The 24,694-nt window shown below is 38.3% G+C and overlaps 1 protein-coding gene and 1 non-coding gene across 3 annotated transcripts; one reads left to right on the top strand and one right to left on the bottom strand.

The window, feature by feature from the left end:
• Positions 1-10,691: 10,691 nt before the first annotated feature.
• On the bottom strand, positions 10,692-19,155 carry COMMD2 (COMM domain containing 2). 2 transcript variants are annotated; one of them, XM_012782843.3, is made up of 5 exons: positions 19,005-19,155; positions 18,824-18,916; positions 17,743-17,825; positions 17,005-17,178; positions 10,692-11,640 (listed from the first exon to the last, which is right to left on the bottom strand). In XM_012782843.3, exons 1-5 carry the CDS (start codon positions 19,069-19,071, stop codon positions 11,443-11,445), a joined length of 615 nt encoding a protein of 204 aa, XP_012638297.1. In that variant the 5' UTR covers positions 19,072-19,155; the 3' UTR covers positions 10,692-11,442. The 2 variants fall into 2 exon arrangements, with proteins under 2 accessions (XP_012638297.1, XP_012638298.1); XM_012782844.3 differs by having other exon boundaries at positions 18,839-18,916.
• On the top strand, positions 16,442-16,545 carry LOC142875476 (small nucleolar RNA U13). The gene has a single exon (XR_012922830.1). It is a non-coding gene; the product is annotated as a small nucleolar RNA U13 (small nucleolar RNA).
• Positions 19,156-24,694: the final 5,539 nt, after the last annotated feature.

The raw sequence follows: 24,694 nt of genomic DNA, 5'->3' as shown, positions 1-24,694 counted from the left end.
CACATTCTTAACTTTTGCTGTACATCAGAACTACATTGAAAGCTTAACAGATATCAGGCCAATTAAATCAGAATCTATAAGGGTGGGACTCAGGAATCAGAATTTTTAAAAATTGTCGGCCGGGCGCGGTGGCTCACGCCTGTAATCCTAGCTCTCTGGGAGGCCGAGGCGGGCGGATTGCTCAAGGTCAGGAGTTCAAAACCAGCCTGAGCAAGAGCGAGACCCCGTCTCTACTATAAATAGAAAGAAACTAATTGGCCAACTGATATATATATAAAAAATTAGCCGGGCATGGTGGCGCATGCCTGTAGTCCCAGCTACTCGGGAGGCTGAGACAGAAGGATCGCTCGAGCCCAGGAGTTTGAGGTTGCTGTGAGCTAGGCTGACGCCACGGCACTCACACTAGCCTGGGCAACAAAGCGAGACTCTGTCTCAAAAAAAAAAAAAAAAAAAAAAAAAAAAATTGTCAAGTAATTTCAATGAGTAGCTTAGGCTGAGAATCACTGGTCTAAGTAAGTATCTGACTCTGTCCACTCAATGGAATATGCAGACTAATTGCTCTAAATATGTCTTTCCACTAAAAAGGACTGACAAGTAACTTGTGAGGTTAATGCAAACCATACTTGTGTGGCAGAAAAGCAAAATGTATCCAGATTTTGTACTCTACTCCATATTACACTCCTTTCTCTTTTTTCCCCCTTTTCCCCTTCAACATTTAATAGGCACTTAACATTCACCAATCATAGTCACAAACACCAGGGACATAGAAGAAAACAAGAAAAAGTTCTTACAGTCCATGAAAAATAGAAAATTAGCCTAGTAATTAAAACCTGATAAGTCTATGGTAAGGGTAGCATAGGGTACTATGTACACAGAGCAAGGACTCCTAACCTCCTGGGGGAAATGTTTAAGTTGAAACCAGAAGACTGCATATGAATTAACTTGGTAGATGATGAAGGAGGGTCCATACAGTAGAAGCATCCAGTTCAATGTCATAGAAGTGAGAGAACTAAAAGAATACAGCAGGGGAGGGAAGAATGCTGGAGTAATGAGGCTGGAGATAAAGGACACTTTATAAGCCACATTAGAAGTTTGGACTTTATCCCAAACGCAATATAAATCAACTGAAGAGTTCTGAACATCCAAAAGATGTGATTACTCTGTTTGAAAGATAATTCTAGGTTGGTAAAGGGAATCCATTGCAGGACTTAGGGGGTAAGGGGAGCTTAATAAGAGGACTTAGGAAAACTAACTTACTGGAGGCAGATATAGTAGCCCTGGCAAGAGATAATGGTGGATGAATGAGCATGAGGGCAATGAGAACAAGTGAACTAATTTGAGATATCCTTAGGAAGGTAGAGTTGATAGAACTTGGTAGCTGTGGTGAGCAGGAAGCAAGAGAAGCCAAGAATGACATATATCTTTGCTTTCGACATCTGTGTGAATAGGGTTGCCATTTCTTGAATAAAGAACGCTGGAAGAAGAGTAAGCTTGCAGGAGATGAATTCTGTTTCTCTTCAATACAAAGTATCTGTTAGACATCCAAATGCAGATATGTGGTAGGTGTCATGTGTCTCAAATTCAGGAGAGCAATATGGGCTACAGATCTGTAGTTGAAAGGCAGCAAATGGATGGAAATTAAAGCCTAAAAAATGAGTCAAATTACCTAGTATAAGTGTGTACTTAAATGGCTTAGGACAAAGCTCTGGGGAACACTTATAACTAAGGGAGGCATAGAGGAGAATCCTGCAACAAAGAATGAGAACACAACGGTAAAGATGTAGGATGCAAAACAGAAGTGTTTGACAAGGAAAGAAAGAGAATGGGAAAGGTTTATGTATTTATGAGACAGTGTCTTGCTATGTTGCCCAGTCTGGTCTCGAACTCCTAGGCTCAAGTGATCCTCCCTTCTCAGCCTCCCAAGTAGCTGGGACTATAGGTATAAGTCACTGTGCCCAGCAAGGAAGGGCATATTTTTAGAAAGAGTGATCAACTATGTCAAATGCAGGTGAAAGATCTAGTAAAATAAAGACCAAAAAGTTTATACTGGATTTAGCAGCATGGAAGATCCTGGCAATGTCACCAGGAATGGTTTGGGAAGGGAAGTGAACTTTTTCAAGAAGTTACTGAAAGGGAGACAGGTGTATAGTAACCGGAGAGGGATGACAGTCAAGGAATACTGAGATGAGATAGACTTCAAAATGCTTATTTTTCTAATGGAAAGAAATCAGGAAGATGAATAAGTAGAAGTGTCAGAAAAAAATGGGGGCCAGGCACGGTGGCTCACGCCTGTAATCCTAGCTCTCTGGAAGTCGAGGCGGGCGGATTGTTTGAGTTCAGGAGTTCGAAACCAACCTGAGCAAGAGCGAGACCCCATCTCTACCATAAATACAAAGAAATTAATTGGCCGACTAACATATATAGAAAAAATTAGCTGGGCATGGTGGCGCATGCCTGTAGTCCCAGCTACTCAGGAGGCTGAGGCAGCAGGATCGCTTGAGCCCAGGAGTTTGAGGTTGCTGTGAGCTAGGCTGATGCCCTAGCCTGGGCAACATAGTGAGACTCAGTCTCAAAAAAAAGAAAAAGAATGGGATCTGGAAACATGAGGGATGCCTCTTCTGTTGGAATAGGAGAAAGAGGACTATTAGTGCATGGAACAGGGAAGAGCATAGATTTTGTGGCCAGAAGTGGAGAGAATTCTTATCTGATCTGTTCTGTTAAGGAGGCAATAGGCAGAGAATGAGAGGGGGTGGAGAGTGGGTTGGAGGTTTAAGGGGTGTGGAGAAGTTTTGAAATACTTGTTGAAAATGGGAGACAGCTGACTAGGGAGACAGTAAGATAACCAGGCAGTGTGAGGGGCTTAATTGAAATTGATGACAATGAATGTATAAACTTAATAATCTGTGTGGTTCTGTATTTTCTCCTGTAGAGCTCAGCAGCCCATGAACAGAGTATACTGTACATAATATTCTCTCATCACTCTTATTCACTTATTCATTAATTTAACTATTCTGTGCCAGATACTATTCCAGGCACTGTTTCACTTGATAATTGATGTTTTATGTATTTATCTTATTTCTGTAAACAGACTATAATATACTAAAAGGATTACAGTGAAATCACCAGATTATTGAGTTGTAAGGATATAAGAGTTGACAGACATGAAAGAAGATACAGAAAGCAAATAAAAGGAATGGCACATGAAAAGGCAAATGCTAATTAAGGTTGTATGCTTGGAATCTTGTTTCCCTAAACATCCTGTGAGATTCTAACTATGAGTTACAGTCAATCTATATACTAAACCTAAAATGCCTACCTTCTATTAATAGATACATGACATTTTATAGAGCTACTTTATAAAAATTCCATTTTATGTAGTAAGGTATGCAATTTTACAAAATTAATCTAATTGTATAGTTACACTTTATAGCACTTAGGGTTATTTAGGCCCTAATTTAAGCAGAGAAAGAATTTATTGGACAGGTATTAGGTACCTTGTAGAATCAAGGGACAGCCCTAAGATCTGGTCCTTAAAGGACAAGAACAGGAGTAGCTTCCTAAGGCTACGTAACAGATTATCAAATATCTCACCAGGCTGTCACTAAAATGAACTTGTATCAACCATTCTGAGTCCTGGGAGAGAGATTATAGGGTGTGTGGAGAGCAGAGAGCATGGTCCCTTGTTGGACAGCCCCACTAAACTATATCGAAGTGGGAAGAGATTATTACCTAAATGTAAATTGGGCTGCAAAACACCAAATGATGAATGAAACAATAAAGCACCTTCCTGAAGTCCATAGTGAAAATTTATCACTCTCTCTTTTGTGTATGCAGAGCTCCTTATTTGTTGTAGCTCTTCATCTGCCGACACACTCTAACTGAATTGATGTACCGTTCCATTTCCTCCAGAAGCTTACGAGCCCCCAGAGGCTGTGGCTGCAGCAGCTGCACCATCTGGGGAGCAGTATCCTGGAGATTCTCCAATGTGGTTATTTTGAAACTAGAAATATTCTGAGAAGTGAACTTAAGCAAAAGTTAATTATCTTTATCTCTATTCTACTATAGATAAGTAAAATTTTCAAAAATTTTTTTTTACCTTTCTAATTTGAAAAACATACAAAATGAATATGGGAAGATATAAATGCTCAGCTGCTTTCCTATCTTTTCTAAATCTGTACCATGTCCACAGAATATCTCTCACTTTAGTAGGAAATATTTTAAGTTAAAACTAAAAAGAATATAGTTATCTCTCACTATCCACTGAGAATTGGTTCTGGGCCAAGGATACCAAAATCTGTGGATAGTCAAGCCCTCCATACAAAATGTCATAGTACAGAGAGCTCCTGACTTCCAGTGGTTTGATTTGGTTTTCTGACTTTAAGGTGGTAAAATACACATTATTATGCTTCTTGACTTATGATGGGGCTACACCCAGATGAACCCATTATAAGTTGGAAATACCACAAGTTGAAAACACACTTTTAACTTGTATCTTCAATTTACAATAAGTTTATTGGAATATAAACCTATTTTATTGGAATATAAGCCTATTTTATTGGAATATAAACCTATTATAAGTCAAGGAACATTGGCGGTTTGCAATATAACCTATACACATCCTCCCATATACTTTAAATCATCTCTAGATTATTTATACTACCTAATATAATGTAAATGCTATATATTATAGTTGCTATATTTTTAAAAACCAGTATTGTTTTTTACTGTTGTATTTTTACTTTTTTTTTTTGAACACTTTTAATCTGCAGTTGGTTGTATCTGTGGATGTGGAATCTGAGTTACAGAAGACTGACTGTAATACTAATCTAGTTTTCTAGATTTCTAGTTTTCTTTAGTGCTAATTTCAGCTAAGTATTTCGATAGTTCATCTGACTATTTCCCTACCTGGTATAACTGTTAAATAAGGCTATAATTAAAATACTCAGTCTACTAGGGAAAAACTCTTCGAGTAACTGGCTAAGAAGAAATTGCTCTCAGACTGCTAACTTGTATCTAGGAAAAGAATTGTAGAAAACCTCATGGTAGAGAATATATTACTAAATCTGTTAGAAGTTCTTTTATGAACATAAAAGGCAACAGATTAATTCCACAGTAAGACCAAGAATAAGACTCAATCAAATACTGTAAAAAGGAATATACATACAATGGAATACTATTCAGTCATAAAAAGGCATGAAATACTGCTACATGCTACAACATGCATGAATCCGGAAAACATTATAAGTGAAAGCAGCCAGACACAAAAGGCCATATAATTCCATTTGCATGAAATATCCAGAATAGGCAAATGTACAGAAAGTAGATTAGTGGTTACTAGGAGAGAGGAAAATGAAAAGTGACTGCTAATGATTATAGGTTTTTTGGGGGATGATGAAAATGTTCTGTAATCAAACAGTGATGATAGTCGCACAACTCTGTGAACATACTAAAAGCCACTGAATTGTACACTTTGAAAGGGTAAATTTTATTATGTGAATTATATATCAATAAAAAATAAATTTTAAAAAGGGAGGGAGAAATCTTAATGAGAGGTTTGGCATGAAAAGAAATCGTCCTAAGGGTTTAAGAAAAGCATAGAGTTTGGAATTTCTTTCTCAGCAAAAACAAAGAGTAGAAGACAAAAGCATAGAAAAGAATACCCAAAAATTATATCCTTGAGAGCTTTAACTTAAAAAAAAAGGTTTTAATTACATTGCTCATACCATGAGATAAGTCATTTTTGTCTTTCTGAAAAGTGATGTGCTCATTTTTTTCAGGTACTAAAAAAAATTGCCTGTAGCCTTTCTTAAGCTCTTCTTTTAGTCTATGAATTGTCAATGCAACAGTCTCAGCTGCAAATCAAGCAATTTTATTATGGTGCAGCACTTAAACTCATTTGAACTTTGTAATAATTTTTTACTTATTTGGAATAAAAGCATACAGTTTTCAGACCATGCCAGGAAATCATACCCTGACCATCTATACTTGCCCCAGTGAAACTCAGACTTCCCTAGACTTTCTTTTCCTCATTCTCTGAATTTTTAATCTGTGTGTTTTTAGTCTTTGAGTTAACTGAGAAGCCTTTTCGTTCTGTGAACTAAGCACATTCCTTCAAAACCACAGGCATCCACTTCTCATTGGATTTATGACAATCACAACATTGGCATGCAGGTAAAAAAGAACTTGATTTGCTTTTACCATCACATCTCTGGTTACCTCAGGGAACCCCACTTCAAAGGAATAAAGGTAAGGATAATTCTGCCATCCTAATCATGTCCAAGTATTTTTCAGTATTCTGTAATGACTTATCCTTTCCTCTGCACATTTCTCTAGCTCTAGCCATTGAATCATATGAGAGTTCTGCCTTCTAGAAGACAGGAGAGTTTCAAGGAAAAGCTGTTCTAGCAGACATCAGACCAGAGGAACTCCCCTTCTTTAGAATAACCCCCACAGGAGATTCCTTTCTGCAACCTAATGAGCTTATGGATTAAACTATTTTAGAGGATGAAATGGCCTGAGAGCATTCTAAACTCTGAGAAGATTAGGACTTTATCCTTTGTTCGACACACAACATGAATCATGCTAAGCATTTAATAAATATTTAACAAAACTGAATCTGTACCATGTAAAGAAAGACCTAGAAAATATTTCAAAATTTGCTTTGTTTTTTCCACTAATACAATGCCATTCACAAGTGGGTAGATTATAGCTCAGTATAAGAGAGCAGAGTAAAAAAATTAAAAATAAAAGAGTTAAAATAACTCAAATGGATGGTAAGAAAGGGCAAAAATCCTTTGTTCTGTGCTCTCTTTTTAGTTGGTTGCTGGGCCAACTATTCTGCAAGAGAGGATATGATAACTGCAGTGGAGGAAAATTCAAAGTGTAGTTTTTGCAACTAAAAAATGTCAATTTAGACTCAAACACAATAAAAGAGCACAGCCTCTCACTCTGATGGTCATATAAAAGTAGTAGCATTTCTAATAATAACAAACATAATTTACAGCATAATTATAAAAAAATTCATCTTATAAAAAGTTGATTGGATGGCAACAACTTGAGTAAAAGCCAAGTTTTAGAGCAGGCGTCCTCAAACTACGGCTCGCGGGGCACATGTGGGTGTTTTTACCCGTTTGTTTTTTTACTTCAAAATAAGATATGTGCAGTGTGCATAGGAATTTGCTCATAGTATTTTTTAAACTATAGTCTGGCCCTCCAATGGTCTGAGGGACAGTAAACTGGCCCCCTGTTTAAAAAGTTTGAAGACCCTTGTTTCAGAGTATATTACTGTAATTATTTGTATTACTTATATTCCCTTTATTTTAAGCCCATTAAGAAATAAAATTAACTTCCTTCATATTTCCCCATTATGGTATATAGAATCTTATGGACTCATGGTTGTTAAGCATATGTAAGTCATTTGAGTTCTTGGGCAGAGAGGAGCTATAAAAACATAGAACAAAGAGTCATTAATATTCAGAGATCAAATCATTAAGTCTATATTTTAGTGCCATAAAATATATCATTGTTTTCTCATCTCTACAGTATAATGTTGTGAAAACTGAAAAATAATGGGCTTATTCTGCTTTTATAGTTAAAACATTACATTCAAAGTTTGTAAAGCTCACTGAACTAACCACACGAAAGCCCATGGAGTTGGGCTCCTTTGTTTTGTTCTAAGGAAAGTATTTAAGTTTGAACATAACAGTCATAGTGGTTTTAAAAGTTAACATATTTAAGTTAGAGGCAATGTACTACGCCTTTCCACCAAAATATTTTCTAACATTTGTGGAAGAAAGGAAAAGACACAAGAATAACCTATCATTATGGAAACTCCGGAAGAATGAGCTAAGGAGGAACTTAATCAAATACATATTTTGAAAAATACGTACAGAGAAGAGTAAATTATAGCAGGAGGACTTTAATACAGCAGTTTGATAAACTTTCTGACCAGAAGGGCTATGAAAAACTACAAAGATTATGTGTTTTCCTTTGGAGATTAAAAACAGAGATAATTCTTCGTTTAGATGTAATATTATCTATAAAAAGAGAACTGACTTAGATAATTCTCATGCTTCTTGCACTAACATGGAGACAAAAAGACAGCAAAAAGGGACTCTAGAGCAAGTCTATACATAAAACCCTCAGCCTGCTTACCTGAGTCCTTTGGGAACTGAGTAGTTTTGAATAGCTGAGTTTTCTGGAAAGCTATGTGTTTATCATTCTAAGAATCAAAATTCTGGATAAAAATATCTATTAAAACAAAAACAATAAACAAAAACCATTTATCGGGTGTTGGGCGGGTGGTAGGGAGGGGATGGGTTTATATATATACATTATAAGTGCATTGTGCATTGTCAGGGGCATGGACATGCTTGAAGCTCTGACTCGAGGGGAGAGAGAAGGCAATAGCAATGTATGTAACCTTAACATTTGTACCCCCTTATTATGCTAAAATAAAAAAACAATCTATTAAAATGTTATTAAATTCCCTGATTTTTTTCTCCTTCCTCAGACTTTGCAAGTTTTTTTCCTAAATACTATGAAAGTCATTCAAACTCATTATAGAAACTAAAAAGGAAAAGAAACAGCAATAATCTGACCACCCAGAAACAGTTAACATTTTCTCCCAGTTTTTTAACTACAGCACATTAGATATAATTCAAGGCTATAAAATAATGAGATCCTTAGTCTACACAGCTATTTCAATAATGGTGAACACTTATTGAATATTTACTAAAGCCTGGTACTATGCTAAACATTTTATATACATGGTCTCATTTAGTCCTTACAAGGCAATGATCCTGAATTCCTATTTTAGAGATGAAGAAAACAAGGCTTTGAGAATTCACCAAGGACCGTTAGTAAGCCACAGAACCTAAATTCAAATCCTTTTGTCCAACTCCAAAGACTTACCTCTTTTTTGCCCAGGCTACAGTGAGTGCCATGGCGTCAGCCTAGCTCACAGCAACCTCAAACTCCTGGGCTCAAGCAATCCTTCTGTCTCAGCCTCCCGAGTAGCTGGGACTACAGGCATGCACCACCATGCCTGACTAATTTTTTCTATATATATTAGTTGGCCAATTAATTTCTTTCTATTTATAGTAGAGACGGGGTCTCGCTCTTTCTCAGGCTGGTTTTGAATTCCTGACCTTGAGCAATTCTCCCGCCTCCCAAAGTGCTAGGATTAAAGGCATGAGCCACTGTGCCGGGCCCAAGACTTACCTCTTAATCTCCTCATAAAATAATAAACCCATAAAGTCCACATGCTGTTATGAATTTTAAGGGCTTTCACACGTGTATCCTTTACACATACTCTTAATGGTTTTTCAAATTTTCCTTAGTGTCAGATTCTCATTTTTCAGTTCTTAAAGACACAGTATCTTCTTATGGCATCCCCACCACCTTTCCAATTTGCTGCTTCAAATGTGCCCATCTTAGAAACATCAATAACAAAACAAGCTTGTTGAAATTGTGTGATACGCATCAGCCAATCTTGCAAAATCAGCATACTCATACCCAAAAGCTTTAATAAAAATTTGGATAGTTAAAGATATAAAGGCACATTACTCAGAGTCAAGAAACCTGGGTCATATTGGAGAGCAGAAAGGTGATTTCATCTGCAGAAAATTATATTCATATAAGCTACAAAAATATTGAACATTATATAAAACAAAGAAGACAAGGAAATCCATAAGGATGTGGAATGTCTGAACAAGAAAAGGAAGCAGTTCATTGATGGCCTGTACTAAAAGATGAGCCCCAGATTCTAAAAGAAGGTAGAGAAACTGGAGAAGAAGGCAGAACATTATAGAAGGAATAATGGAGTACAGAGAAAGGAGGCTTGGGAGGTTGATACAAATAAAAAAAGACCAGCACTTGCCTTCTTGTTTTGATTGGGGTAAGAACAGTGGACAAAGAGGTGGAAAGCAGGTTGCCCTGAGGAGACACAAGGCTATTATTTCAGTCTTGGCTGGCATTAGTCTTGTTTATCTTCCATCAAATGTGCACAAATAAAAGGCTTCAGAGAGGTATTTCTAATCATATAATCTTGGCAGGCATGTTGCTTTTAAATCCAAATGACATATGTGCTACTAGTTCATGTAATATATAAAGTGTCCTCTTGTTTGTGAGGTTGTTAAATATGAGAGCTTCATTAATCAAGTTGTCACTGTAATTAAAAATTATTTCTAATTACAGTCTGCTAACATCTGATAATATAGTTGTTTTACAACTACAGAACATATACCTATAAGAAAAGGGTGTCCCAGATGCCCGCAGGGGACAATGAGTGGCCTTTTTAAGTGCACTCTTCTCCCACTGGCCTGTTCCCTTTTAGGCTCTCTCTTTTCTAAAGAGAAAGCAACATTATGTCACTCCGACATGAAAATCTCCAATTCTTAGGAGACAAAGTATTGACAGAGCCTAAAGTTCATTTTAGAGTTTGATGTTCTAAAGGCCTTCCATGGGGATAAGACTCTCAGGATAAAGCCCTAGATACACATGAGACTAAACCTCCATTTCCACTCTTCCAAACAGTTCTCCTTAAGTCTGCCATCGTGTCTCTGCACTCTTTCAGGCTGGGTTGACAAATCAGCACCTGAGTTTTTCAAGTTTTGGTTCCCAGTGAAAAACAAAACAAGTTTGTAAGGAAGAAGGAATATTTGCTTGTAATGTAATAAACATGGACTTCCTTTTCCCTGTTATAGTTTATTCAAACAAAATTTTAAAAAGTGACTGTAATTCATACCTAGATAATCAAGAATTATTACTCCTGCATCCAGCAATATGATACTTATTATCTTCATATACAAAGAAAAATACATAAACTGCCTATAACAACAGAGCATTAAAAAAGTTATCATATTTACTTTCAATTATTCTGTAGCTATTAACATTGTGGAATGCTTTTTTTCTTTTTGAGAAGAAGTCTCACTGTTGCCCAGGCTGACCACAAGCTCCTAGACTCAAGTGATCCACCTGCCTCAGCCTCCTAAGTAGCTGGGACTGTAGGGTGCTTTGAAAAGTAAAAAATATTAAACTGTTTAGAAAATTGTGTACAGTAATAACATTACATTGTGAATTTTATTTTGAGCAATATGGAGGAAAATAATAAAATTAAGCAGTCAAAAGAAATATAAAAAACAGTATAGCCATTCATATACGCAGAAGATAAGAACAGTATAGATTCATTTCTAGTTGATTCAATCCTATTTACATATTTAAAATACAAACTACATCTTAATCTGTCAATCTGACTACATTTCCCACTAGGAAATAAACTTTATGTTAGCTTATGATTATGACCTCAATATCCTGGAATAGAAAAAGAAATTTCATGGAATTTGGATATATCATTATCATCAATAAAAAATTAATTTGAAAAGTTATTGCTGTATATAAATTCATAAATGATTCAAAGAGATTAAAACCTTAAAATTGGTACTACTTGATGTTGCGGACAACTCTCCTACAGTGGTTTGTTTTCATCTCTTCCAATGCTTGCTCCAGTTGTTGAACCAAATGGAGCAGGGTGGCTGGGTCTGTCTGTAGAACGTTGGTATTGTGACCTCCGTTGTGATTAAGGTGTAGCTTTATAGTCACTGCTGGTTTAATTTGTTGCCTGAGACTTCTGCTTGCAAGCTTGATTTTAAATGGAAAAAGAACACAATTATTATTCAACAATCATACTGAAAACATAATATTTATAATTACCTTACAACCTACACAAAAATTAAATTTCAGATGAATCATAGACTTCAAAATGACCAGTAAACTTTAAAACCTTTGGAAAGAAAAAAAATGAGAATATACATGAAACCTTACAGTATGAAAAGTTTCTTAAACATGAAATAAAAGGCACAAACAATAAAGACAAAGTGATAATTTAGCCATATTAAAAAAATTTTTTTTTTTTTGAGACAGAGTCTCACTTTGTTGCCCAGGCTAGAGTGAGTGCCATGGCATCAGCCTCACTCAAAGCAACCTTAAACTCCTGGGCTCAAGCGATCCTACTGCTTCAGCCTCCCGAGTAGCTGGGACTACAGGCATGCACCACCATGCTCGGCTAATTTTTTCTATATATATTAGTTGGCCAATTAATTTATTTCTATTTATAGTAGAGACAGGGTCTGGCTCTTGCTCAGGCTGGTTTCAAACTCCTGACCTCGAGCAATCCGCCCACCTTGGCTTCTCAAAGTGCTAGGATTGCCATATTAAAATTAATAATTTTTCTTCAAAAAGATACCTAAGGGTAATAAAAAACAAACCCTAAACTGGAAGAAGATATTTTGCAATACATATATAACCAAAAAAATTTGTATCCAGAATGTATGTTGAACTCCTCTGATTTAATAAAATGCAAGACAAAAATGTACAGAACAGCTGAATAAGCATTTTACAAAAGAAGACAAATGGATAAATGTTTGGAAAATACAATTTTTAGTAGAGATGAGGTCTCACTCTTGCTCAAGCTGGTCTTGAACTCCTGAGCTCAAGAAATCCTCCTGCTCCAGACTCCCAGAGTGCTAGGATTACAGCCATGAGCCACCACACCTGCTGTTTGAACTAATCTTGAACCCAAGTTCTAGGCTAACATCCTCAACTACTACCGGGATTATAATTTAAATAAGCTGTCTTTACCTTAAATTCAAAGCATTTTTTTTTTTTTTGAGACAGAGTCTCACTCTGTTGCCTAGGCTAGAGTGCCGTGGCATCAGCCTAGCTCATAGCAACCTCAAACTCCTAGACTCAAGCAATCCTTCTGCCTCAGCCTCCCAAGTAGCTGGGACTACAGGCATGTGCCACCATGCCTGGCTAATTTTTTCTATTTTTGGTAGAGACGGGGTTCTCGATCTTGCTCAGGCTGGTCTCAAACTCCTGAGCTCAAATGATCTGCCGGCCTTGGTCTCCCAGAGTGCTAGGATTACAGGTGTGAGCCACCACACACAGCCAAAATTCAATGCATCTTGAACTCATTAATGTCATGTGGGAATGTGGCTCTTGAGCTGCCTGAACTTCTAATTGTTCAAGAGCTGCTAAAAATTGTGATTTTGGTGTGAAATTTATCTTTTTTGTTTTCAAACAGTGGAGGGAAGTGGTCAGATTATGGAATTTTTAAGGTAGGATTTACAGATGGACTAGATGAAAAGTAAAGAGAGGACACAGGATGATTCCAAGTATTTTTGGCCTGAGTAATTCAAAGAGCAGACTTGAGATGCTTCAAAGAGCATCTATTGAGATGGGGGATACTATGGAAGATCAATTTTGGGAGAAGAGGGTGAGAAAGGTGGGATTAAGTTTTGGACATAATGCATTTGAATGCTTATCAAACACCAAATTGGAAATATCAAATAGACTTCAACTGTATGACTCTGGAGTTTGGGAGACAGATTTAGGTTAAAGATATAAATTTGAGTATCCTGAGTATATAGAGAGTATTTAAAGCCATCAAATTAGATGAAATCAGCTATGGAATATAAGTGGAAAAAGTGTGAAGATCAAGAACTGAGCTTTGGGGCATCCTAATGTTTAAAGGGTATGATAAGATGAGACAGAATCAGCAAAGGAGACTGAGGAGGGATCTGTGAGTTTGGATAAGAACCAGAGGATTTATTTCCCAGAAGGCAACTGAAGAAAGTATTTCAAGTAGGAAAGACTGATTAACTGTCACAAATGCTATTAACAAACAGAATGAATGGCATAAAGACTAAAAAGTGATGACCTTGATTAAGTTATAAGAGTAGAGTGGTGGAGAAGATGCCTGATTAGAGTGAGTTTGAAAAAGAATAGGGAGAGAGAACACATAGACAGACAGAAAACTTTCAAGGACTTCTGGTAAAAAGGGAAGCAAAAAAAATGGAGTGGCAGTAGGAGGAGTATGTGGAGTCAAGACTGGGTTTCTTTTTTTTTTTCTTGAGACAGAGTCTTGCTTTGTTTCCCATGCTAGAGTGAGTGCGGTAGCGTCAGCCTAGGTCACAGCAACCTCAAACTCCTGGGCTCAAGTGATCCTTCTGCCTCAGCCTCCCGAGTAGTTGGGACTACAAACATGTGCCACCATGCCCAGCTAAGTTTTCCTATATATATTAGCTGGCCAATTAGTCTTGGCCGCGCCCGGCCAAGACTGGGTTTCTGACTCCACTGTTCTGTTAAAGGAATGATTCAGTAGAGGCAAAAAAAAAAAAAAAAAAAAAGTATAATGCAGGAAACAAAGGGAACAATTGCTGAAACTATGTTCTCATATGGGGAAATGAGGATGGATAGAAGTATACAAGGGAAGAAGTTGACTATAGATAAGAACACAGACATTTCATCAAGAGGAACAGGAGAGGCCAGGCGCGGTGGCTCATGCCTGTAATCCCAGCACTCTGGGAGGCCGAGGCGGGCGGATTGCTCGAGGTCAGGAGTTCGAAACCAGCCTGAGCAAGAGCGAGACCCCGTCTCTACTATAAATAGAAAGAAATTAATTGGCCAACTAATATATAGAGAAAAAATTAGCTGGGCATGGTGGCACATGCCTGTAGTCCCAGCTACTCGGGAGGCTGAGGCAGGAGGATCGCCTGAGCCCAGGAGTTTGAGGTTGCTGTGAGCTAGGCTGACGCCAGGGCACTCATTCTAGCCTGGGCAACAAAGTGAGACTCTGTCTCAAAAAAAAAAAAAAGAGGAACAGGAGAGAAGACACAGCAAGTAAGTGCTGATATAGGAAGACTGGCAGATATGATAGGTGCATGCAGGAGTTTTCTTCTGATTACTTCTTTTTTCTTAGTCAAACAGGAAGCAAAGTCAAGAGGTAAGAGTGTGGAGCATGGAGGAGATGTTGAGGCTATGAATAAAGAGTACAGTCTTGACTCCACCTGCTGAAGAAGAGTCAAAAGCAAAAAGCAAAAATGAAACAAAAAAATATTAACATTTAGTTAAAAAAACAAAAAAAACGTGCATGGTCCCTGCTATCCCAGAGTTTACAGTTTGGAAAACAGGTTTGTATGAGTGAGATGACTTGCCAAAAGAGGAAGCACAGATACCATCAGGATTTAACAGGGCATTTCTCCTAGAGGGAGGCATCATTTAAAGCAGAGGTCAGCAAACTTTTTCTGTAAAGAGCCAGATAAATATCTTACGCTTTGCAGACCACACAGTTTCTGGCACAACTACTCAACTCTGCTCCTGTACTTTGAAAGCAGCCATAGATAATATGTAAACAAAGGAGCACATGGCTGTGTCCCAGTAAAACTTTATTTATGGAAACAAGTAGCAAGTCAGATTTGGCCTATAGGTCATAGTTTGCTGAGCCCTGATTTAAACTGAGACTTAAAAGGATAAAAGGAGAAGAGAAGAATCAAGAGGTAATGGAAAGACAGAAAAAGCATTTCATATGGAGGAAAAAATGGGTAAAGAACTGAATTTCTTCAAACTTCAAATTCCCACTTTCATTCTGGTCTGCCCAAGGATGCTAGATTAACTTTCCTAAATGATTGTTTTAAGGTTATTATACTCTCTTATCCAAAAAGCTACAAAGGTTTCTTATTTTCTGCTATGTTTGGTCTACACTCCCCTAAGTGAATTTCTACAGTTCATTTTGACCACCTTATCTCCATTCAAATCAGGAAGAATCCACTGTAACAGTAGTTCACAAACTTTATTTCACTATTATTTATTTATTGAATTATGTGGTAAAAGGGGAGCTATTAAAAATCCTGATGCCCAGGACAAACTCTATACCATTTAAATCTCTGGATACTGAATACAAACATCAGAATTTTTACAAAACTTCCCAGGTTATTCTAATATGTAGTCAAGTTTGAGAACTAATGTACTGTGTCACATATTTATATGCTCATATCCATATCTATGTGGGCCTTTACAACTTACATTGCCTCCCCTGCCAAGTATTTTTATCCTGGTTTTCTCTATTCATTCATCCTTTTGAAATTTAACCTCCTTTTGCTTCTGGATCATGCTAGAATACACACAACATGTGGACATTTTTGAAACACTCAGCATCTTCATTTACACAATAATATTTTTCCCCCTCTAGGACCTTATTTTATAACTATCTTTAATTATTAGTTATTTTGGGAACACCTAATATCCCTAACCAGTTGATGACATCTTCTCCAGCTGAGAAAAGTATCTTACATTTCTTCTGTGTCCCAAAGCATTTAGCACAGCTCTACACAGTAAATGAATGGCATTCAATACATATCTACTAACTCATCTTTCACTACTTAATAAAGGGCTATATGTAATGGTCTAAAAACTTCCTATTATTTATGTGGCTCTAAAAACAACTGAAGAAGTATCATAAAAATAATACTGTGCAAAAGAAGCCAGACATGAAAGAATATTTACTGAATCATTCCATATATAGAAAGTTAAAAAGCAGGCAAAAAGAATCTATGTGTTTGAAGTCAGGATGTTGGATACCATTAGAAAAGAGGGAAGGGAGATCCTTTTGTAGTTCAAAAGCGTGATGATTGGGTTTTCACGCGCATGCGTGAGATGTGCCTCCCTCAAACCTTGTTACGACATCGGCACATTACCCGTCTGACGTAAAAAAAAAAAAAAAAGAAAAGAAAAGAGGGAAGGGGAAATATTTGGTAGGAGGAAAGGAGGATGCTTCTTGGATGTGGGTCATAGTTGAATGTCAGTTTCTTAGGAGTTTTTACTGTGTGATAATTTATTGAGCTGTACATTTACCTGTGCACCTTTCTATGTCTGTTAAATTTAAAGAGAAGAGTTTTTTTAAAAAATTAGGCATCACCTTAAAAATCTACATAACCATCTTCCTTTCCATAATAACCAATTTCTTACAAACTTTGCAAATTACAGTTATTTGAACACATTAAAAACAAAGGAAAATGAACTATTTGTAAAATGGTCTGAAAGTGAACATTATAAGACCTAAGTTTCAAGCCACAGCTTGGTTAAAGTGGTAAAGAATACAATAAGCAGGACACAGACCTAAAATAATCCTTTTGCTCTATGTCAAGTTAAAAAGAAAAGGCATACCTGTACATCTAGTCGCCATTCAAGGCTGTGGTAACTGGGAAGGTCTGGTGCCAATTCACTTAGAATAGTTCTGATCTCCTTTCTGTTGTCCAGATAAAGCTGAAGCAACAATTTGTTCAATTCTTCAGAGAATCCCAGAACAAAAACAGAGTCTTGGAAATCCAGTTCAGAAATCTATAAGTGAATTGTGTTTAAAGGAACATCAAAATTTATGTTTGTCTGGTAAATGCTAAAATATTTGATATACACAAACATTCAAATATGATATCCTCGAATTCATTTCTGTCTAGTAAAAGAAACAATGTTCCTTATAGTTAAAAACAACCATTGCCCACTATTCCATAATCTGAGTTACTAATACATAAGAATACTTTATTAAAGTACATAAAGGAAAGAATTAAGATGCCCACTCTCCCTTTCTATTCTTCATCAAGCCAGATACTGCTGATATGCAAAGAAATCATTTCACTCTCCTTCCTTTTAGGATATATACTATGGCATATGGTTTAACAACATGTAGAATTAGAGGCAATACTTTACTAGCTAGACTAGCAAGAGGTATTCATGCCAGCAAATGATATTATAGTCATATTGTTTAGGTATGTCTTCACAAAATGAATTATAAACCATTAACAACATTACTCAAATACACAGGTACCTGCCAGGACTACGATGTGGAGGATATCGGACCTTTCCTAAGAATCCAGGTCTTACAAAACATTTCCCAGAAGCCCTTACCATGAGCTTTGAGCTCTCAGTGAGGAGATATGTTAATCCTTCCACACCATGCTGGACAGTGTCACTACTCACATTTAGTTTTCCTGAAAAAGATAAGCAAAGATGAATAAATAAATTACTGTTTTAATATTTATCCTTTCATTCCAACTGTTATTTAAAAATAAACATTCAGGCCGGGCGCTGTGGCTCACGTCTGTAATCCTAGCTCTTGGGAGGCCGAGGCGGGCGGATTGCTCAAGGTCAGGAGTTCAAAACCAGCCTGAGCAAGAGCGAGACCCCGTCTCTACTATAAATAGAAAGAAATTAATTGGCCAACTGATATATATATAAAAAATTAGCCGGGCATGGTGGCGCATGCCTGTAGTCCCAGCTACTCGGGAGGCTGAGGCAGAAGGATTGCTCAAGCCCAGGAGTTTGAGGTTGCTGTGAGCTAGGCTGACGCCACGGCACTCACTCTAGCCTGGACAACAAAGCGAGACTCTGTCTCAAAAAAAAAAATAAATAAAATAAACATTCATTATTCCATGTTTTCAAACAGTACAATGAAAAATAAGTTCGCCACAGCCTCCTGTTCTTTCTCATTCCACTAACAACAGCCAGATGCCCTCAGTATTTCCTGCCATGCACAGACCTCTTGAATACGTAGTTCCTTCAAGTCTGGCAAAACAGGAACTCCACAGGGATAGACTTAAATGCAGAGACCGCCTCTCATCCAGAGGGAAAACATCACCACTTCAGCAAAAGCAAATGTCTGAATAACTAATGATAACCAAGCACGTGCACGATTATTTACAGCTGGCCCAGCTATTCCACAGACTTTGGTATATTTAACATTTCTCAGTATTTCTGAAAGGCAAGTGATATTACGTCCATTTTACACATGAGAAAACTGACTTAACAGAAGCTTTAAAAACCTCACAGCTACTAAGAAGACGGGCAGTATTTGCATCCTGACTGAAAAGCTCTGCTGGTTTTATTCAACTACAATGGGAACAAGACCCTAGGAGTCGAAATAATCCCCTTCCTCTCCCGGACGACAGAGGACAGCTCGCACTTCCCTTAGCAGTCCGCGAGGCCGCACCTCTCCCCTTCTTACTAGCGGCGCCTTCGTAGATCTTGGGGTTCGAACCTCGCCTCAGGAACTCCACTGCAATCCGCCCAAACTCGGCGACCACTATAACGACAGTCAGAAGGCCGTGAGCGTCGGGGGTTCCCTTTAGCCCCCTTCCCAGCCCACAGAACACCGTCCCGCGTATCCTGACCCGCGCTGTCCACTTGCGGCAGGAAGGCTAGATGCTCCTTATGCTCCTCAGACAAGTCCAGCAGCATCTTCCCTGGCTGGCGATTTCACCCGGTCCCCGCCTTCGCCACTTCCGACGCCGGTTTGCAGACGCCAAGAGGCTCCGCCGCAGCAGCGTCCCGAACTTTGGGTTCCGGCGTACGGCAGTTCTGCGCTCGGTCGCCCCCTGCGGCTCGTGCTGCAGGCAGACGATTCTTCCATTCCTAAGTCATCGCGCAATGATGTAGTGAGCATCCGCTGGGTATTAGGCTCTTTCGGAGAGGGAAAGGTGTTTAGAATCCGACATGCCCCCTCGTGGAGCACACATTAGTAATATCAGTGGCTAACATTTGTTAAGCACTGTGTCAGGAGCTGTGCTTACATTTATTAACTCATTTAGAGTTCACGAGAACCCTATGAAGTAGGTTCTCACTATTTTCGTTAGAGATAAGGAAACTTAGACAAATCAAGCAACTGAAACTTTATAGAGCTATTAGTCTGCACAGAGCTTTTGTATATGTTATCTCAAATTTATCTCCGTTAATACCCTCAATAGCCATATGTTGTTTTTGCAGATGAAAAGACAAAGCTCTAAAGATTATGTGGGCTGGGTGCAGTGGCTCATGCCTGAAATCCCAGCACTTTGAGAGGCCAACACGGGTGGAGCACTTGAGGCCAAGAGTTTGAGACCAGCCTGGGCAACATGAGACCCCATATCTACAAAAAAAATGAGCCGGGGATGGGGGTGCGCGCCTGTAGTCCTAGCTATTCAGGAGACTGAGGCTAGAGAGCTCAGGAGTTCAAGGCTGCAGTGAGCTATGATCGTGCCACTGTACTTCAGACTTCAGCCTGTGGGGCAGAGTGAGACCCTGTCTATAAAATAAAATAAATAAATAAATAAATAAATAAATAAATAAATAAAGATTATGTGACAAAGCCAATGAGTTTGTCAGATCGCTCGCTTATCTGCTCCAAAGCCCATCCTTCTACACACCAGGCTGTAAATGAAAGGCTTCTAACAAGTTTTAGAAGTGATTATAAATGAGGATAATGATGATGACAATGACTGATGGCTTGCAGGATTCAGGGCAATGTTTATTTTTATGTGTTGAGGGCATGTGAGAATTTGCTTCCTTTTTCAACTATCTCTTCTCACCTTCTGTAGTTCAAATAGAAGAGACTATCAAATAGAAGAGACTAGGACTATGACTCTGGAAATCTCACCCCCTTAGTAGGGGAAGAGATGGGGGACGAGAGAGGTGGAGGCAGGGGGAGATTCTTCATATCTTTCCTTTATATCTAGAGATTGAGACAATTCTTTATATACTGAGTCTCCTGGGCAGACTGTGAAAATTGGAAGAGTTTTTCAGTGCACTTCTCTACGTCTGCCTAGTCCTTCACATACAACTAAAATTCTTTGTTTCCTCCACCAGAGCACAGAAAGATGGGTCCTGGAACTTATTTTCTTTTCTTTTTTTTTTTGAGACAGAGTCTTGCTCTGTTGCCCAGGCTAGAGTGCTGTGGCATCAGCCTAGCTCACAGCAACCTCAAATTCCTGGGCTTAAGCGATTCTCCTGCCTCATCCTCCCTAGTAGCTGAGACTACAGGCATGCACCACCATGCCTGGCTAATTTTTTTTATATATATATTTTTAGTTGGCCAATTAATTTCTATTTTTTTAGTAGAAACAAGGTCTCGCTCTTTCTCAGGCTGGTTTTGAACTCCTGACCTTGAGGGATCCACCCACCCTTCGGCCTCCCAGAGCACTAGGATTACAGGCAAGAGCTACAGAGCCTGGCCATTAACAGGTTTTTTTTTTTTTTTTTTTTTTTTTTTTTGAGACAGAGTCTCGCTTTGTTGCCCAGGCTAGAGTGAGTGCCGTGGCGTCAGCCTAGCTCACAGCAACCTCAAACTCCTAGGCTCAAGCGATCCTTCTGTCTCAGCCTCCCGAGTAGCTGGGACTACAGGCATGAGCCACCATGCCCGGCTAATTTTTTCTATATATATTAGTTGGCCAATTAGTTCCTTTCTATTTATAGTAGAGACGGGGTCTCGCTCTTGCTCAGGCTGGTCTCGAACTCCTGACCTCGAGCAATCCGCCCGCCTCGGCCTCCCAGAGAGCTAGGATTACAGGCGTGAGCCACCGCGCCCGGCCAGGTTTTTTAAATATGTTATAAGCTTAGCCTCTTCATCTATAAAATGGGTATTTTAATGATGACTGCCCTTCTGTGCCATGCAGCGTTGTTATGATCCTCAGGTGAAGTAATATATTCACATTAAGAAATTGATTTTGATGATCAAATGAAATAAAAAATTAGAATTGGAAATAAAAAATTAGAATTCAATTAAGCAATTGAATTTGTAAGGTGAAGCATTTATAATTTATAGGAGCATATTTTATGTGCATATTTCCATAATTGAGAATTCTATGTGCCTGATCATCATAAATTCCATCATTTAATTCAACAAATATTTATTGAGCAATTCCTCAAAAAGCTTATGCTATGCCATGGTAATTTGGAGATGAAGAAAACAATGTCCTTGTCCTCTAGGAGATGACAGTAAAGTTAGGGAGATAGACAATGAAGTAGTTTTAATACAGTGTGATGAGTGGTAATATTTAAGGAATAAACAAAATGACATGGAAGTATAGGTAATGTAGTAATTAACTCTAATTTCAATAAGAATCAGCCTCAGAATAAATGTCTCAGAGTATCCTGTGCATGTCAATAATAATACTTTACAATTGTTTAACATTATAAATACATGCAGTGTTAATGTCACTTCATAATATCTTACTTCCAGGGCTAACATGAAAGAATAAATGCTCAGAATTTTTTCAATTGATTCTGGCAGGGAACAAGGCTTCATATCAACCCTCCTCTCACACTCTCTCCCCTCATCTTTCCTTCTCTTCTTTTCTTTCTTTTTTTTTCCTTCCTTCCTTCCTTCCTTCCTTCCTTCCTTCCTTCCTTCCTTCCTTCCTTCCTTCCTTCCTTCCTTCCTTCCTTCCTTCCTTCCTTCTTTTTTTTATTTTTTATTTATTTTATTTTATTTTTTTTTTTGAGACAGGGTCTCACTGTGTTGCCCAGGCTAGCGAGCAGTGGCGTCAGCCTAGCTCACAGCAACCTCAAACTCCTGGGCTCAAGCAATCCTCCTGCCTCAGCCTCCTGAGTAGCTGGGACTACAGGCGTGCGCCACCATGCCCGGCTCATTTTTGGTATATATTTTTAGTTGGCCAATTAATTTATTTCTGTTTATAGTAGAGACGGGGTCTCACTCTTGCTCAGGCTGGTTTCAAACTCCTGACCTTGAGCGATCCGCCCACCTCTGCCTCCCAGAGTGCTAGGATTACAGGCGTGAGCCACCACGCCCGGGCGGAAACGTGATTATTTTAATGCAAAGCAGATGAAGACTTATTAGTCCAAACTACGCCCCCCTTCCTTCTTTTCTTTCTTATCTTTCTTTTCTTTCTTTTGACAGGGTCTCTCTCTATTGCCAGGGCTAGAGTGCAGTGGTGTGATCATAGCTTACTATAACCTTCAACTCCTAGGCTTAAGGGATCCTCCTGCCTCAGTCTCCTTTGTAGCTGGGACTCCAGGTGTGCCACCACATCCAGCTTTTTTTTTTTTTTTTAATAGAGACTGGGGGTTAGAGGGGCAGGCCTTGCTATGTTGCTCAGGTTGGTCTCCAAATCCTAGCCTCAAGCTATCCTCCCGCCTCAGCCTCCCAATGTGCTGGGATTACAGGCGTGAGCCACTGCACCTGGCCTCCCCTCATCTTTCTATCCCCCTCCAGCTCATCCACCTTTCTTTTCTCTCATATTTTCTCATATTCCTTTCTCCTTCTTAGCCATCACAGCCCCAGAATCTTTGCACAGGGCATTTCTTTGGCTGTATTTCAATGCTACGTAAAATATTTTCACCTCTTGCAAGGAATCACAGCTCAACTTAGTATGCTGTTAAGGGGATAATAGCATGGTGACCCTCACTCACATGAACTACCCCCTCATGAGACTGTGGCTGGTACCAAATGCAATGAATTAGCTCCCAAGATTTTTTCATTATTCTAGTATGCTTTTTTAATTATATTTTACATGCATACAGAAAAGGGTAGACAAAAATACTCCTTGTTGAATTTTCTCAAATTAAACACACCTATCACCCCAGATCAAGAAATAGATTGTTACCAACACCCCAGAATCTCTGCTGTGCCCTCTTCTAGTCACTATACCATCTTGTTTTCTCTACATTGAACTAGCACCTACACAAATATTGCCTTACAACATCTCTTTAGCATCATCTTTGTTTTTTTTTTTCTTTTTGTATTATCCTTCTTTGGCATCCAACCCCATAATATCTAACTGGGAACTCAAAGGATTTTTAAAAATGAACTTCACGGCCCCGGCGCGGTGGCTCACGCCTGTAATCCTAGCTCTCTGGGAGGCCGAGACGGGCGGATTGCTCAAGGTCAGGAGTTTGAAACCAGCCTGAGCAAGAGCGAGACCTCATCTCTACTATAAATAGAGATAAATTAATTGGCCAACTAATATATATAGAAAAAATTAGCCGGGCATGGTGGCGCATGCCTGTAGTCCCAGCTACTCGGGAGGCTGAGGCAGGAGGATTGCTTGAGCCTAGGAGTTTGAGGTTGCTGTGAGCTAGGCTGACGCCACGGCACTCACTCTAGCCTGGGCGACAGAGCGAGACTCTGTCTCAAAAAAAAAAAAAAAAAAAAATGAACTTCAGATTTTAGGTGCCTCTGGATGTTATTTCAGTATCTATCTTAAAACCACATTGCAAATAACATAAAAAATATAAAATATTTAGAAAAAATTTAACAGAAGATTTGTAAGACCTCTATACTAACATTTATAAGACATTACTGAGAGCAATTAAAGAAGACTTAACTAAATGAGGATATTTACCATGGATATAGAAATATGTCATGAATTGTAGGATTTAATATTGTGAAAACATCAGTTGTGCCCAATCAAAATCCCAAAAGGCTTTTAAAATAGAGAATGGCAAGTTTTTAAGATATATATGGAAATCCAGAGGACTGAGAATAGCCAAAACAAACTTGAAAAAGAACAAGGTTGAAGGATTCATATTGCCTGATTTCAATACTAATGAAGCTGTAATAGTTAAGACAGTGTAGTATTAGCATAAGAGTATAAGCAATAGATAAATGGAACAGAATAGAAAGTCTGGAAATAGATCCATACATATATTATCATTTGATTTTTGACAGAGGTGCCAAGATATTTCAGTGGGGGAAAGGAAAGTCTTTTCAACAACTAGTACTAGAACAATTAGATAAAGTTATGAAAAAAAATGATTCCCAACCCTTATCATATATCATACACACAAATAATTTGATATAGGTTATAAACCTAAAAGCCTAACCAATAAAGGCTAAAACTATGAAGCTTCTAAAACTATGAAGCTTCTAGAAGAAAATGTAAGAGACTATCTTCATGACTTTGGGATAGGCAAATGGTTCTTAGAGAGGAAACAAAAAGCATGAACCATAAAAGAAAAAAACATAACAAATTGTATTTCAAAGTTAAAAACTTTTGTTTATCAAAAGACACCATTAATAAAATGTAAAGGTGAGCCAAAAACTGGGAAAAATATACACTATATATATATATCTGATGAAGAGCCTGTA

The sequence above is a fragment of the Microcebus murinus genome, chromosome 1, assembly GCF_040939455.1.
Source record: "Microcebus murinus isolate Inina chromosome 1, M.murinus_Inina_mat1.0, whole genome shotgun sequence".
NCBI classification, from domain to species: domain Eukaryota; kingdom Metazoa; phylum Chordata; class Mammalia; order Primates; family Cheirogaleidae; genus Microcebus; species Microcebus murinus.
Note: the sequence above shows the minus strand (reverse complement) of the source record. Positions and strands in the feature narration are given on the sequence as shown.

Bases quoted from the DNA above. Each gene is read 5' to 3' on its own strand.
- COMMD2 (XM_012782843.3), bottom strand. From the start codon at position 19,071: ATGCTGCTGGACTTGTCTGAGGAGCATAAGGAGCATCTAGCCTTCCTG. The intron at 17,826-18,823 runs GTGCGGCCTCGC...TATCTTTTTCAG, and splicing joins CGCTAGTAAGAAGGGGAGAG to GAAAACTAAATGTGAGTAGT. The intron at 17,179-17,742 runs GTAAGGGCTTCT...ATTCACTTATAG, and splicing joins CTGAGAGCTCAAAGCTCATG to ATTTCTGAACTGGATTTCCA.